This window comes from Balaenoptera borealis (assembly GCF_965194805.1).
Source record: "Balaenoptera borealis genome assembly, chromosome: 11".
Taxonomy (NCBI): domain Eukaryota; kingdom Metazoa; phylum Chordata; class Mammalia; order Artiodactyla; family Balaenopteridae; genus Balaenoptera; species Balaenoptera borealis.
This window is the reverse complement of record NC_138868.1, coordinates 38,926,887-38,938,951: the sequence shown is the minus strand read 5'-3', so window position 1 is coordinate 38,938,951 and position 12,065 is coordinate 38,926,887. Positions and strand designations below refer to the sequence as shown.

Below are 12,065 nucleotides of genomic sequence, written 5' to 3'. Positions count from 1 at the left end.
TACATAAAATACAACTAGATCCTAGGCTCAAATAATTATAAACATTTTTTCACCTTTTGTGCAGGGGCAGACCCAGGTTTTGTGGGGCCTGAATTATGCAATTTCAGAAGCTCCTTTTAGGGAAAACAGTACAAAATTACAAATATTAAATTTGTTACAATAGGAAATATTTATTTAGAATGGGAAAAAAGAAATCACAGTAAATCACCAATTGTAAGAAACCAACAAATACCTTAAAATGAAATCCAGAAAAATATACAACTGTTTTTATTAGTAAGTAGCCTGACACACTTCTACAATCCTTTTTCTTTTTTTAGTAGACTTTATTTTTGGAGCAGTTTTAGCCACAGCGGTACTAAGCAGAAGGTATAGAGATTTCCCTTAGAACCCTTGCCCCCATTCATACATAGCCTCTACCATTATCAACATTCCCCACCAGATACAATGTACAACATTTGATGCAATTGATAAACCTACATTGGCGCATCATTATCACCCAGAGTCCATAGTTTACATTAGGGTTACTCTTGGTGTTGTACATTCTATGGCTCTGGAAATTTATAATGGCAGATATCTACCATTATAGTATCATACAGAGTAATTAGTTTCACTGCCCTAAAAATCCTCTGTGCTCTGCCTATTTACAATCCTTTTTTAATATACTTTTTGCTGAGGTTTCTTTGATCATTTTTTTATATAACAGTGACCTTGTAAGATCATTTTCTGTAACAAAAAATAGGTAATTCTGTCTTTAGCATAGTTTAAATTTTTTTTTAATAACACTGCCATATTCTTTTTTTTTTTCAACTTATTTTTTAAAATTTATTTATTTATTTATTTATGGCTGTGTTGGGTCTTCATTTCTGTGCGAGGGCTTTCTCTAGTTGTGGCAAGCGGGGGCCACTCTTCATCGCGGTGCGCGGGCCTTTCACTATCGCGGCCTCTCTTGTCTGGAGCACACACTCCAGACACGCAGGCTCAGTAATTGTGGCTCACGGGCCCAGTTGCTCCGCGGCATGTGGGATCCTCCCAGACCAGGGCCCGAACCCATGTCCCCTGCATTGGCAGGCAGACTCCCAACCACTGCGCCACCAGGGAAGCCCAGTTTAAATTTTTTAAAATTATTATTGGTAGTTTAGGAAATTACCAGTGGCTGAAAGTTTCTTTCAGCTTCACAACTTGTTATTGGTAATATTCTGTAAAGTTTTTTTTTTTTTAGCTACCTAGTTTTTTTAATTAATTAATTAATTAATTTTTGGCTGCGTTGGGTCTTCGTTGCTGAGCGCAGGCTTTCTCTAGTTGCAGCAAGTGGGGGCCACTCTTCGTTGCGGTGCGTGGGCTTCTCACTGCGGTGGCTTCTCTTGTTGCGGAGCATGGGCTCTAGGCATGCGGGCTTCAGTAGTTCTGGTGCATGGGCTCAGTAGCTGTGGCTCACAGGCTCCAGAGCGTGGCTCAGTAGTTGTGGCGTACGGGCTTAGTTCCCCGGGGGCATGTGAGATCTTCCCAGACCAGTGCTTGAACCCGTGTCCCCTGCACTGGCAGGCAGATTCTTAACCACTGTACCACCAAGCAAGTCTTGTAAAGTTCTGACTGCTTAAATTTTCCTTCGATTTTCATGGTGTCAAATTTTCCTACCCTCACAGAAAGGATGGGGATATTTTCTACTCTGCAGAATTGTTTGTACAAAAAAACAATCATTTGTTTTTTTGAAGTGTTAAATTGTCTATAGAACCATCTGGGACTGCTGTTTTCTCTGGGGGAAGATTTGATCTTTTATAATAATTATAGAATAATCCAAGTTTTCATTTCTTCTTGAGTCAGTTTTTGTAAGTTGTATTTTTCTAAGAATTTGTTGATTTTTATCAAGTTTTAAGCTTTATTGCCAAAGTTGTTCATGGTATTCTTATTATCTTTTCCATGATTTGGAACAGGGAGTTATGGACTGATAATTGGTCCATATAATGGTACATATATGGTTTATATAGTAGAGTCTGTGTTCTGGACATACAGCTGACCTGCTCTCCACATGGGTGGGTTCCACTCAGCCGATGTGGAGAGCCAACTATACTATGGCATTTTATATGAGGCACTTAGTATTTGTGGATTTTGCTATCCGCAGGGGTCCTGAAACCAATTCCCTGCAGATACCAATGGATGACTGTGTAGTTTTACCCCAAATTATTACTATTGTTTATTAGTGCGTTATCTCCTTTTTAAAAACTGTGATGTTTATTGATCATCCCCATGGTATTAAATAGGCTCATGTTCCCAAGAAGACTGTCATATGCTGTTTCGAAATGCCAAGGACAAACTGGATTTCACAAGCATTTGTTAAACATTTTTATGTGCTCTTTATCAACTATAAAGAACTACAGATACAGAATATAGCAACCTAGCTCAGCACTGTCCCCACTCCCTTGAGCCCTGTCTCCTGAGCAGAGGGAGAAGTAGCTCAGTACTTGTCAGGCAGGCCGGCAGGTCTGAAGTGATTGGGGTCTTTGCCGCTCCGGCCCCATTCATTGGCAGCCTGGTCGGCCCTCGAGTCCTCCAGTCCGTGGCCACTGTCTCCATGTTTAAAAAAGTCTGTGACTCTCGGAATCATCTCTCTGGCATCGCTGGAATGGAGGAGGGCAGGTAGGGGATTACTCCAGGGCTGACGAGCAACAGCCCACCCTCCCCATCTCTCCTCTTTCCAAGGAATCAAGGGCTCTGACAGGAGCTAGGAAAGAGGGGATGAAGCCTGAGGCTGCCCGGGCTCAGCACACCTCAGCCCTGCGGGTCCCCATATGCTGGGTGAACAGCACCCATGGGGGAGGCTTGGGAATCGTCTGTCCCGCCAGCCTTGCTCTGCTCTTCAGCCACTCACACCCCGCACAGGACACAGAGGGTGAGGGTGGATAAGAGGAGGAGAGGCCACAGCCCTACAGGAAGTCGTCCAGGGCTTGGCCCCTCCTGGCTGTCAGAGGCTCTCACACCCACCCCTGCCTCCTCAGGGCCCCTGGTACCTGATCACTTTAGCAGCCCAGACGCCCCCAGGTCCCCTTTCGGCAGCGTCACGGTTGCCCCGGGCGTGGAAGTACTTGTCTGAATTTTTGTAATTGGCTTCTCTCATGTCAGAGTAGGCTCTCCACATGTCTTTAGCCCCTGGGAGGAAAAGAAAGTGATGATATGAACGTGATCACGTCTCAGCAAAATAGAGAAAGAAAACATTTCCCTCCCACTGGGTCCAGATTTCAGCCTTTGACTAAGCCCTTGGAGATTATTATATTGGTTTGAAATGAATATTCCTTTACTTTTCACTTCCCTGGGTTAATGTTATGAGAATCATACTTGGTGCAAGTTTTACTCTGCTTGATTCCATCCTAAGTCTCTTGGTACTTCGTTTTTGGTTGTGTGTGATGTGTGTGAAGAGGAGGTTGGATGCTCTTTAAGGGATGTTTGGTTGTACAATGAACCTCTACCTGGAAAGATACAGGAAACCCTCTGACCAGAGTTTGAGAACAAAGGCGATTCTGAGGGAGGCTGCAGACATAGGATGCTCCCAACCTAGTCAAGGGGAGAAATCCATCCCTGTGGACAAAGTGAGGACAACTCGTTCCTGAGTACATCTGAATGTCCGGGGCATATTTGGACCTGGCCAACTGTCAAAATTCAATCAGCAGGTGATAAAGGTGAGTTCCCTAAGAGAGCTTTGGAGAAACAGGGTAATCAGATGCAGAAAAAGGGCAACCGATGCACCAACTCTAAAGCTCAGTGTCCTCTCCAATAAAATGGAGGAGTATTGCCTCCCTCAGAGTGGTTACACGGAAGAACTGAGGAAATACACGTTTAACGGCTAAAACGTTGTAGGTGCTCAGTATACTATGACCTCTCTAATCCTTAGGAAGAGTGGGACAAAAAAAAGAAAAAGAATGAAGATGAGGAGCAGGGAGTTATGGACAGAAGGACTCTGATCAGCTAGAATTAAATGGCAAAGTTAAAAAAAAAAAACTTATCAGGACAAAGAGAAAAATCCAATGTAGAGTTATAATCAGGGTTTATATAATGACTCTATGAGATAACTTATCTTCATATTATATATTTGTCATGTCTGGCATTTGGAAAGATAGTTTTGTTGAGAGTTATGACATTCCTACTATACTTATTCCCACTGAGTTACTGATTTAAATAGATCCTTGAAGTCCAGACTTTCTTAAAAAGTATTTCCAAAATGCCTGGCATATCATGTCACCTAAGGTCAGCAAAACCAGAGGTACTGTGCACACTTCAGTGTGCATAAAAATCAACTGGGGTGCTTAATAAAGGCCAGATTTCCAGTCTCAACCCCAGGGATTGTGATTCAGGGGAAGGGTTGTGTGTGGCCCCAGGCACCTGCCTTCCACAAAGCACCCCAGACCACAGGTGATTCTCATGCAAGTGGCCCTAGAACAGCCCTTTGAAAAACACTGACCTAAGAGATGAAAAAATATTTTTAGCTGGATCTGTGAGAATTTAGATAGAATGGCCAGCAAACTCTTAAAACAATTATTCAGTAACTATCACAGAAAAATAATAACACAAAATAATTCTGTGAAATAAACATTTTTGCTACTTCACTCTGGCTAGTGAGGTACATATCTCTTGCTATTGGTTTCTGGCCAGGTCTCAGCCTCAGTAGAACCATTGTCAAGATAATTCATTGTGCCATTTATGATGGGGAGAGGAGCTCTATCGAGTTGTCTTCTAAAGGCACCACATCCCTACTATTTGCCATTTGCTCAGATACAGAGCAGGACATGTGTTCACAAATCCCTCACTCTCCCACGTGTACTCTTGTCTGGGAGGCATATAGTACCTTGGTTAATAGCAAGGTCTGGGGGAGCTCAATGTCTTGGGTTAAATCCCACTCTGCTGGAGGACTTTGTTAGGTGTCTTAATCTCTTGGTGCCTCAGTTTCTCTGGTAAGAGATAATGGTACCAACATTGCAGGACTAAAGGATTAAAACATGAGGATGACAAGGAGTTCACTCATGCATGCGAAACTCTTAGAACAGTGCCTAGCAGGTATTAAAAGCTCAGGTATTTTAGTTATAATTATTAAGTGGATGGGGAGGGTGAACATTCCCCACCCATTTAATGCATCCACTTCATGGTACCTGAGACTTGGAAATGAGCCATCCCTGCTTGCCCACAAGGGGGCAGCGGAGCCCCACTTGTATTTAGGGAACATGCACCTCCGGAACCCAGATCTCTTCCTCACTCCTGCTGAAAGTTGGGGCCCAAACTCTATGTGACCTCGGGCTTGGGAATCCCAAGGGTGCAAAGCTGGCCAGAAAAACCTGGGGAAGTGCTACCACGAAAACCAAGCTCCTTTTTTTCCCTCTTATGGCCTTTGCCCTGTGGGGATGTGGCCTCTGCTCAGGTGAATCCTGGGAGCTTCAGATGCATCCTTCCCCTGACCCATCCTTTGATCCTTACCTTGACCAGCTTCCTTGAGGAATGTAGCCCATCTCTGGCTGCTGACGCCCAGGATCAGGAAGCAGAAAATGATGCCCGTGGAAAGCTTCATCCTGCTGCAGGGAGATGAGCAGACACAAACAAGGATGACTGGTCTGGGTTTTTGTTCTTGTTTTTGTTTTGTAATGTGGATACACCCTTGCATTCCAAAAATAAATTCCACTGAATTTTATCTCAATATATAGACGATAGATAGATAGCATTACAGAGGATCCAGTTCTCATTTCCGTGTGTCTCATTGGAATCCCAATGATTTCCTGTGTGAGGGATTGCAACGGGCGGGCTTTTGGTATAAACCACTTTCCAGTCCGGTCATCCCCTATCAGCCCTGAAACCCAACTGCACAGCAAGTTTCCCAAAGGCATTAGGAGTTTGGGCACTATACCTCTCTGTAATATGAGATGAGGTAAACAATGCACAAGCATTTGTAGACTGCCTGCTCTACCTATCACTGACTTCACACAGAAGAAGCATATGGAACCCCTACCCCCCAAAGTATTCACAGCTGGTGAATTCTGATTGTCCGAATAGTAGATTCAGGAAGGAAGCAGAGGGCTGGGCTGCAGCACAAGAATGCTGGTGAAGAGAGAGAATCTCCAAAGAGGAAAAGTTTGGAAAGTTCTAGCACCTCACCTTTGGCTGTGCCTTCCTGCTGAGGCTGCCGGCGAAGCTGAGCTGCCTGTGCTGCCTGCCTGGGAGACGGGGCTGGTGCTTTATATACTGACACTTGGCTAGTGGAGCAAATGAGAAGACAGGTTTGAACCAAAAGAAAAAAAAAAACAAACAAGAAAGAAAGAAATTTGGGAAATCCCTCTTGACAGCATTTCAAAACAGCAGGGTTATTCTTCACACATCTAATTTTCCTGGATTGTGCAATCTGGCAACTTTCAAGAGTGTAGCAAGGTGGGCTGCTTCTATCTGTTTCCAGTCTCACTCCTGGTGGGGAAAGCTGTTTTTCCCCACATGATAATGTACTGACATTTGCTGTGAAGGGTAATCAATATGAGAAAAAAGAGTTGATTGCCTAAAGAATGTGAGGATACGGGGCAAAAGGAAGAGCAGTATGGGGCCATTGCAAGGGACAGCTCAGGATGAAGCTGGGACCCCAGGGTACAAGAGTCAGAAAGGAAGGAGATAGAAACCCAGGAAACCCGTGGGTGTAAGTCATCAGGAGGCGGAAGCGCAGCAGGGGTGGGAAGGTGGTAGAATGCCGCATTGAGCTCGGTTTGCTGGTCTTTAAGTGGTCGTACCCGCTTGGAGAACACGACCAGAAGGCGAGGCGGTCCCGGGCTCTCTAGCCTCGAGGTGACTGTAAAGTGCAAACCACTTGCCACAGAACATAGTTGAAACAGAAAATAGGAAGAAGGCAGCAAACCCTTCAGGACAAGAGCATTAAAAATTCACCCCAGAGACAGCCTCATCTACCAGAGGGCAGACAGCAGAAGCAAGAAGAACTACAATCCTGCAGCCTGTGGAACAAAAACCACATTCACAGAAAGATAGACAAGATGAAAAGGCAGAGGGTTATGTACCAGATGAAGGAACAAGATAAAATCCCAGAAAAACAACTAAATGAAGTGGAGATAGGCAACCTTCCAGAAAAAGAATTCAGAATAATGATAGTGAAGATGATCCAGGACCTCGGAAAAACAATGGAGGCAAAGATTGAGAAGATGCAAGAAATGTTTAACAAAGACCTAGAAGAATTAAAGAACAAACAAACAGAGATGAACAATACAATAACTGAAATGAAAACTACACTAGAAGGAATCAATAGCAGAATAACTGAGGCAGAAGAATGGATAAGTGACCTGGAAGACAGGATGGTGGAATTCACTGCTGCAGAACAGACTAAAGAAAAAAGAATGAAAAGAAAGGAAGACAGCCTAAGAGACCTCTGGGACAACATTAAATGCAACAACATTCGCATTATAGGGGTCTCAGAAGGAGAAGAGAGAGAGAAAGGACCAGAGAAAATATTTGAAGAGATTATAGTTGAAAACTTCCCTAACATGGGAAAGGAAATAGCCACCCAAGTCCAGGAAGTACAGAGAGTCCCATACAGGATAAACCCAAGGAGAAACACACCGAGACACATAGTAATCAAACTGGCAAAAATTAAAGACAAAGAAAAATTATTGAAAGCAGCAAGGGAAAAACAACAAATAACATACAAGGGAACTCCCATAAGGTTAACAGCTGATTTCTCAGCAGAAACTTTACAAGCCAGAAGGGAGTGGCATGATATACTTAAAGTGATGAAAGGGAAGAACCTACAGCCAAGATTACTCTACCTGGCAAGGGTCTCATTCAGATTCGATGGAGAAATCAAAAGCTTTACAGACAAGCAAACGCTAAGAGAATTCAGCACCACCAAACCAGCTCTACAACAAATGCTAAAAGAACTTCTCTAAGTGGGAAACACAAGAGACGAAAAGGACCTACAAAAACAAACCCAAAACAATTAAGAAAATGGTCATAGGAACATACATATCGATAATTACCTTAAACGTGAATGGATTAAATGCTCCAACCAAAAGACACAGGCTTGCTGAGTGGATACAAAAACAAGACCCATATATATGCTGTCTACAAGAGACCCACTTCAGACCTAGGAACACATACAGACTGAAAGTGAGGGGATGGAAAAAGATATGCCATGAAAATGGAAATCAAAAGAAAGCTAGAATAGCAATACTCATATCAGATAAAATAGACTTTAAAATAAAGAACGTTACAAGAGACAAGGAAAGACACTACATAATGATCAAGGGATCAATCCAAGAAGAAGATATAACAATTATAAATATATATGCACCCAACATAGGAGCACCTCAAAACATAGGGCAACTGCTAACAGCTGTAAAAGTGGAAATTGACAGTAACACAATAATAGTGGGGGACTTTAACACCTCACTTACACCAATGGACAGATCATCCAAAATGAAAATAAATAAGGAAACAGAAGCTTTAAATGACACAATAGACCAGATAGATTTAATTGATATTTATAGGACATTCCATCCAAAAACAGCAGATTACACTTTCTTCTCAAGTGCGCACGGAACATTCTCCAGGATAGATCACATCTGGGGTCACAAATCAAGTCTCAGTAAATTTAAGAAAACTGAAATCATATCAAGCATCTTTTCTGACCACAATGCTATGAGATTAGAAATGAATTACAGGGGGAAAAATGTAAAAAACACAAACACATGGAGGCTAAACACTACGTTACTAAATAACCAAGAGATCACTGAAGAAATCAAAGAGGAAATCAAAAAATACCTAGAGACAAATGACAATGAAAACACGACAATCTAACATCTATGGGATGCAGCAAAAGCAGTTCTAAGAGGGAAGTTTATAGCTATACAAGCCTACCTCAAGAAACAAGAAACATCTCAAATAAACAATCTAACCTTATACCTAAAGGAACTAGAGAAAGAAGAACAAACAAAACCCAAAGTTAGCAGAAGGAAAGAAATCATAAAGATCAGAACAGAAATAAATGGAATAGAAACAAAGAAAACAATAGCAAAGATCAATAAAACTAAAAGCTGGTTTTTTGAGAAGATAAACAAAATTGATAAACCATTAGCAAGACTCATCAAGAAAAAGAGGGAGAGGACTCAAATCAATAAAATTAGAACTGAAAAAGGAGAAGTTACAACAGACACCGCAGAAATACAAAGCTTCCTAAGAGACTACTACCAGCAACTCTATGCCAATAAAATGGACAACTTGGAAGAAATGGACAAATTCTTAGAAAGGTATATCCTTCCAAGACTGAACCAGGAAGAAACAGGAAATATGAACAGACCAATCACAAGTAATGAAATTGAAACTGTGATTAAAAATCTTCCAACAAACAAAAGTCCAGGACCAGATGGCTTCACAGGCGAATTCTATCAAACATTTAGAGAAGAGCTGACACCCATCCTTCTCAAACTCTTCCAAAAAATTGCAGAGGAAGGAACACTCCCAAACTCATTCTATGAGGCCACCATCGCCCTGATACCAACACCAGACAAAGATACTACAAAAAAAGAAAATTACAGACCAATATCACTGATGAATATAGATGCAAAAATCCTCAACAAAATACTAGCAAACAGAATCCAACAACACATTAAAAGGATTATACACCATGATCAAGTGGGATTTATCCCAGGGATGCAAGGATTCTTCAACATATGCAAATCAATCAATGTGATACACCATATTAACAAATTGAAGAATAAAAACCATGTGATCATCTCAACAGATGCAGAAAAAGCTTTTGACAAAATTCAACACGCATTGATGATAAAAACTCTCCAGAAAGTGGGCATAGAGGGAACCTACCTCAACATAATAAAAGCCATATATGACAAACCCACAGCAAACATCATTCTCAATGGTGAAAAACTGAAAGCATTTCCTCTAAGATCAGGAACAAGACAAGGATGTCCACTCTCACCACTATTATTCAACATAGTTTTGGAAGTCCTAGCCACGGCAATCAGAGAAGAAAAAGTAATAAAAGGAAAACAAATTGGAAAAGAAGACGTAAAACTGTCACTGTTAGCAGATGACATGATACTATACATAGAGAATCCTAAAACTGCCACCAGAAAACTACTAGAGCTAATCAATGAATTTGGTAAAGTTGCAGGATACAAAATTAATGCACAGAAATCTCTTGCATTCCTATACACTAATGATGAAAAATCTGAAAGAGAAATTAAGGAAACACTCCCATTTACCATTGCAACAAAAAGAATAAAATACCTAGGAATAAACCTACCTAGGGAGACAAAAGACCTGTATGCCAAAAACTATAAGACACTGATGAAAGAAATTAAAGATGATACCAACAGATGGAGAGATATACCATGTTCTTGGATTGGAAGAATCAATATTGTGAAAATGACTATACTACCCAAAGCAATCTACAGATTCAATGCAATCCCTATCAAATTACCAATGGCATTTTTTACGGAACTAGAACAAATCATCTTAAAATTTGTATGGAGACACAAAAGACCCCGAATAGCCAAAGCAGTCTTGAGGGAAAAAAACACAGCTGGAGGAATCAGACTGCCTGACTTCAGACTATACTACAAAGCTACAGTAATCAAGACAATATGGTACTGGCACAAAAACAGAAACATAGATCAATGGAAGAAGATAGAAAGCCCAGAGGTAAACCCACACACCTATGGTCAACTAATCTATGACAAAGGAGGCAAGGATATACAATGGAGGAAAGACAGTCTCTTCAACAAGTGGTTCTGGGAAAACTGGACAGCTACATGTAAAAGAATGAAATTAAAACACTCCCTAAAACCGTACACAAAAATAAACTCAAAATGGATTAGAGACCTAAATGTAAGACCGGACAGTATAAAACTCTTAGAGGAAAACATAGGAAGAACACTCTTTGACATAAATCACAGTAAGATCTTTTTTGATCCACCTCCTAGAGTAATGGAAATAAAAACAAAAATAAACAAATGGGACCTAATGAAACTTAAAAGCTTTTGCACACAAAGGAAACCATAAACAAGACCAAAAGACAACCCTCAGAATGGGAGAAAATATTTACAAGCGAATCAATGGACAAAGAATTAATCTCCAAAATTTATAAACAGCTCACGCAGCTCAATATTAAAATAACAAACAACCCAATCCAAAAATGGGCAGAAGACCTAAATAGACATTTCTCCAAAGAAGATATACAGATGGCCAAGAAGCACATGAAAAGCTGCTCAACATCACTAATTATTAGAGAAATGTGAATCAAAACTACAATCAGGGGCTTCCCTGGTGGCGCAGTGGTTGAGAGTCTGCCTGCCAATGCAGGGGACACAGGTTCGAGCCCTGGTCTGGGAAGATCCCACATGCCATGGAGCAACTAGGCCCATGAGCCACAATTACTGAGCCTGTGCATCTGGAGCTTGTGCTCCGCAACAAGAGAGGCTGCAATAGTGAGAGGCCGGCGCACCGCGATGAAGAGTGGCCCCCACTTGCCGTAACTAGAGAAAGCCCTCACACAGAAACGAAGACCCAACAGAGCCATAAATAAATAAATAAATAAATAAATAAATAAATGGATCATCACATTTAAAAAAAAAAACAAAAAACTACAATCAGGTATCACCTCACACCAGTTAGAATGGGCTTCCTCAGAAAATCTACAAACAACAAATGCTGGAGAGGGTGTGGAGAAAAGAGAACCCTCTTGCATTGTTGGTGGGAATGTAAATTGATACAGCCACTATGGAGAACAGTATGGAGTTTCCTTAAAAAACTAAAAATAGAACTACCATACGACCCAGCAATCCCACTACTGGGCATATACCCTGAGAAAACCATAATTCAAAAAGAGTCATGTACCAAAATGTTCATTGCAGCTCTATTTACAATAGCCAGGACATGGAAGCAACCTAAATGTCCATCAACAGATGAATGGATAAAGAAGATGTGGCACATATATACAATGGAATATTACTCAGCCATAAAAAGAAACGAAATTGAGTTATTTGTAGTGAGGTGGATGGAGTTAGAGTCTGTCATACAGAGTG

The 12,065-nt window shown here is 41.3% G+C and overlaps 1 protein-coding gene across 2 annotated transcripts in view; it reads right to left on the bottom strand.

The window, feature by feature from the left end:
• Positions 1 to 2,327: 2,327 nt before the first annotated feature.
• Positions 2,328 to 12,065, bottom strand: part of LOC309606004 (serum amyloid A-2 protein) — a 28,194-nt gene continuing 18,456 nt past the window's right edge. Inside the window, exons 1-4 of one of the 2 annotated variants that reach the window (XM_082342526.1) lie at positions 6,130 to 6,254; positions 5,458 to 5,552; positions 3,006 to 3,144; positions 2,328 to 2,615 (exon numbers count right to left, since the gene is read on the bottom strand). In XM_082342526.1, coding sequence (XP_082198652.1) covers positions 2,453 to 2,615; positions 3,006 to 3,144; positions 5,458 to 5,548 — 393 coding nt within the window. In that variant the 5' untranslated portion in view covers positions 5,549 to 5,552; positions 6,130 to 6,254 and the 3' untranslated portion in view covers positions 2,328 to 2,452. Of the gene's footprint in view, positions 2,616 to 3,005; positions 3,145 to 5,457; positions 5,553 to 6,129 lie in introns of those variants that run through there. The other variant, XM_082342527.1, reaches the window with a different exon arrangement.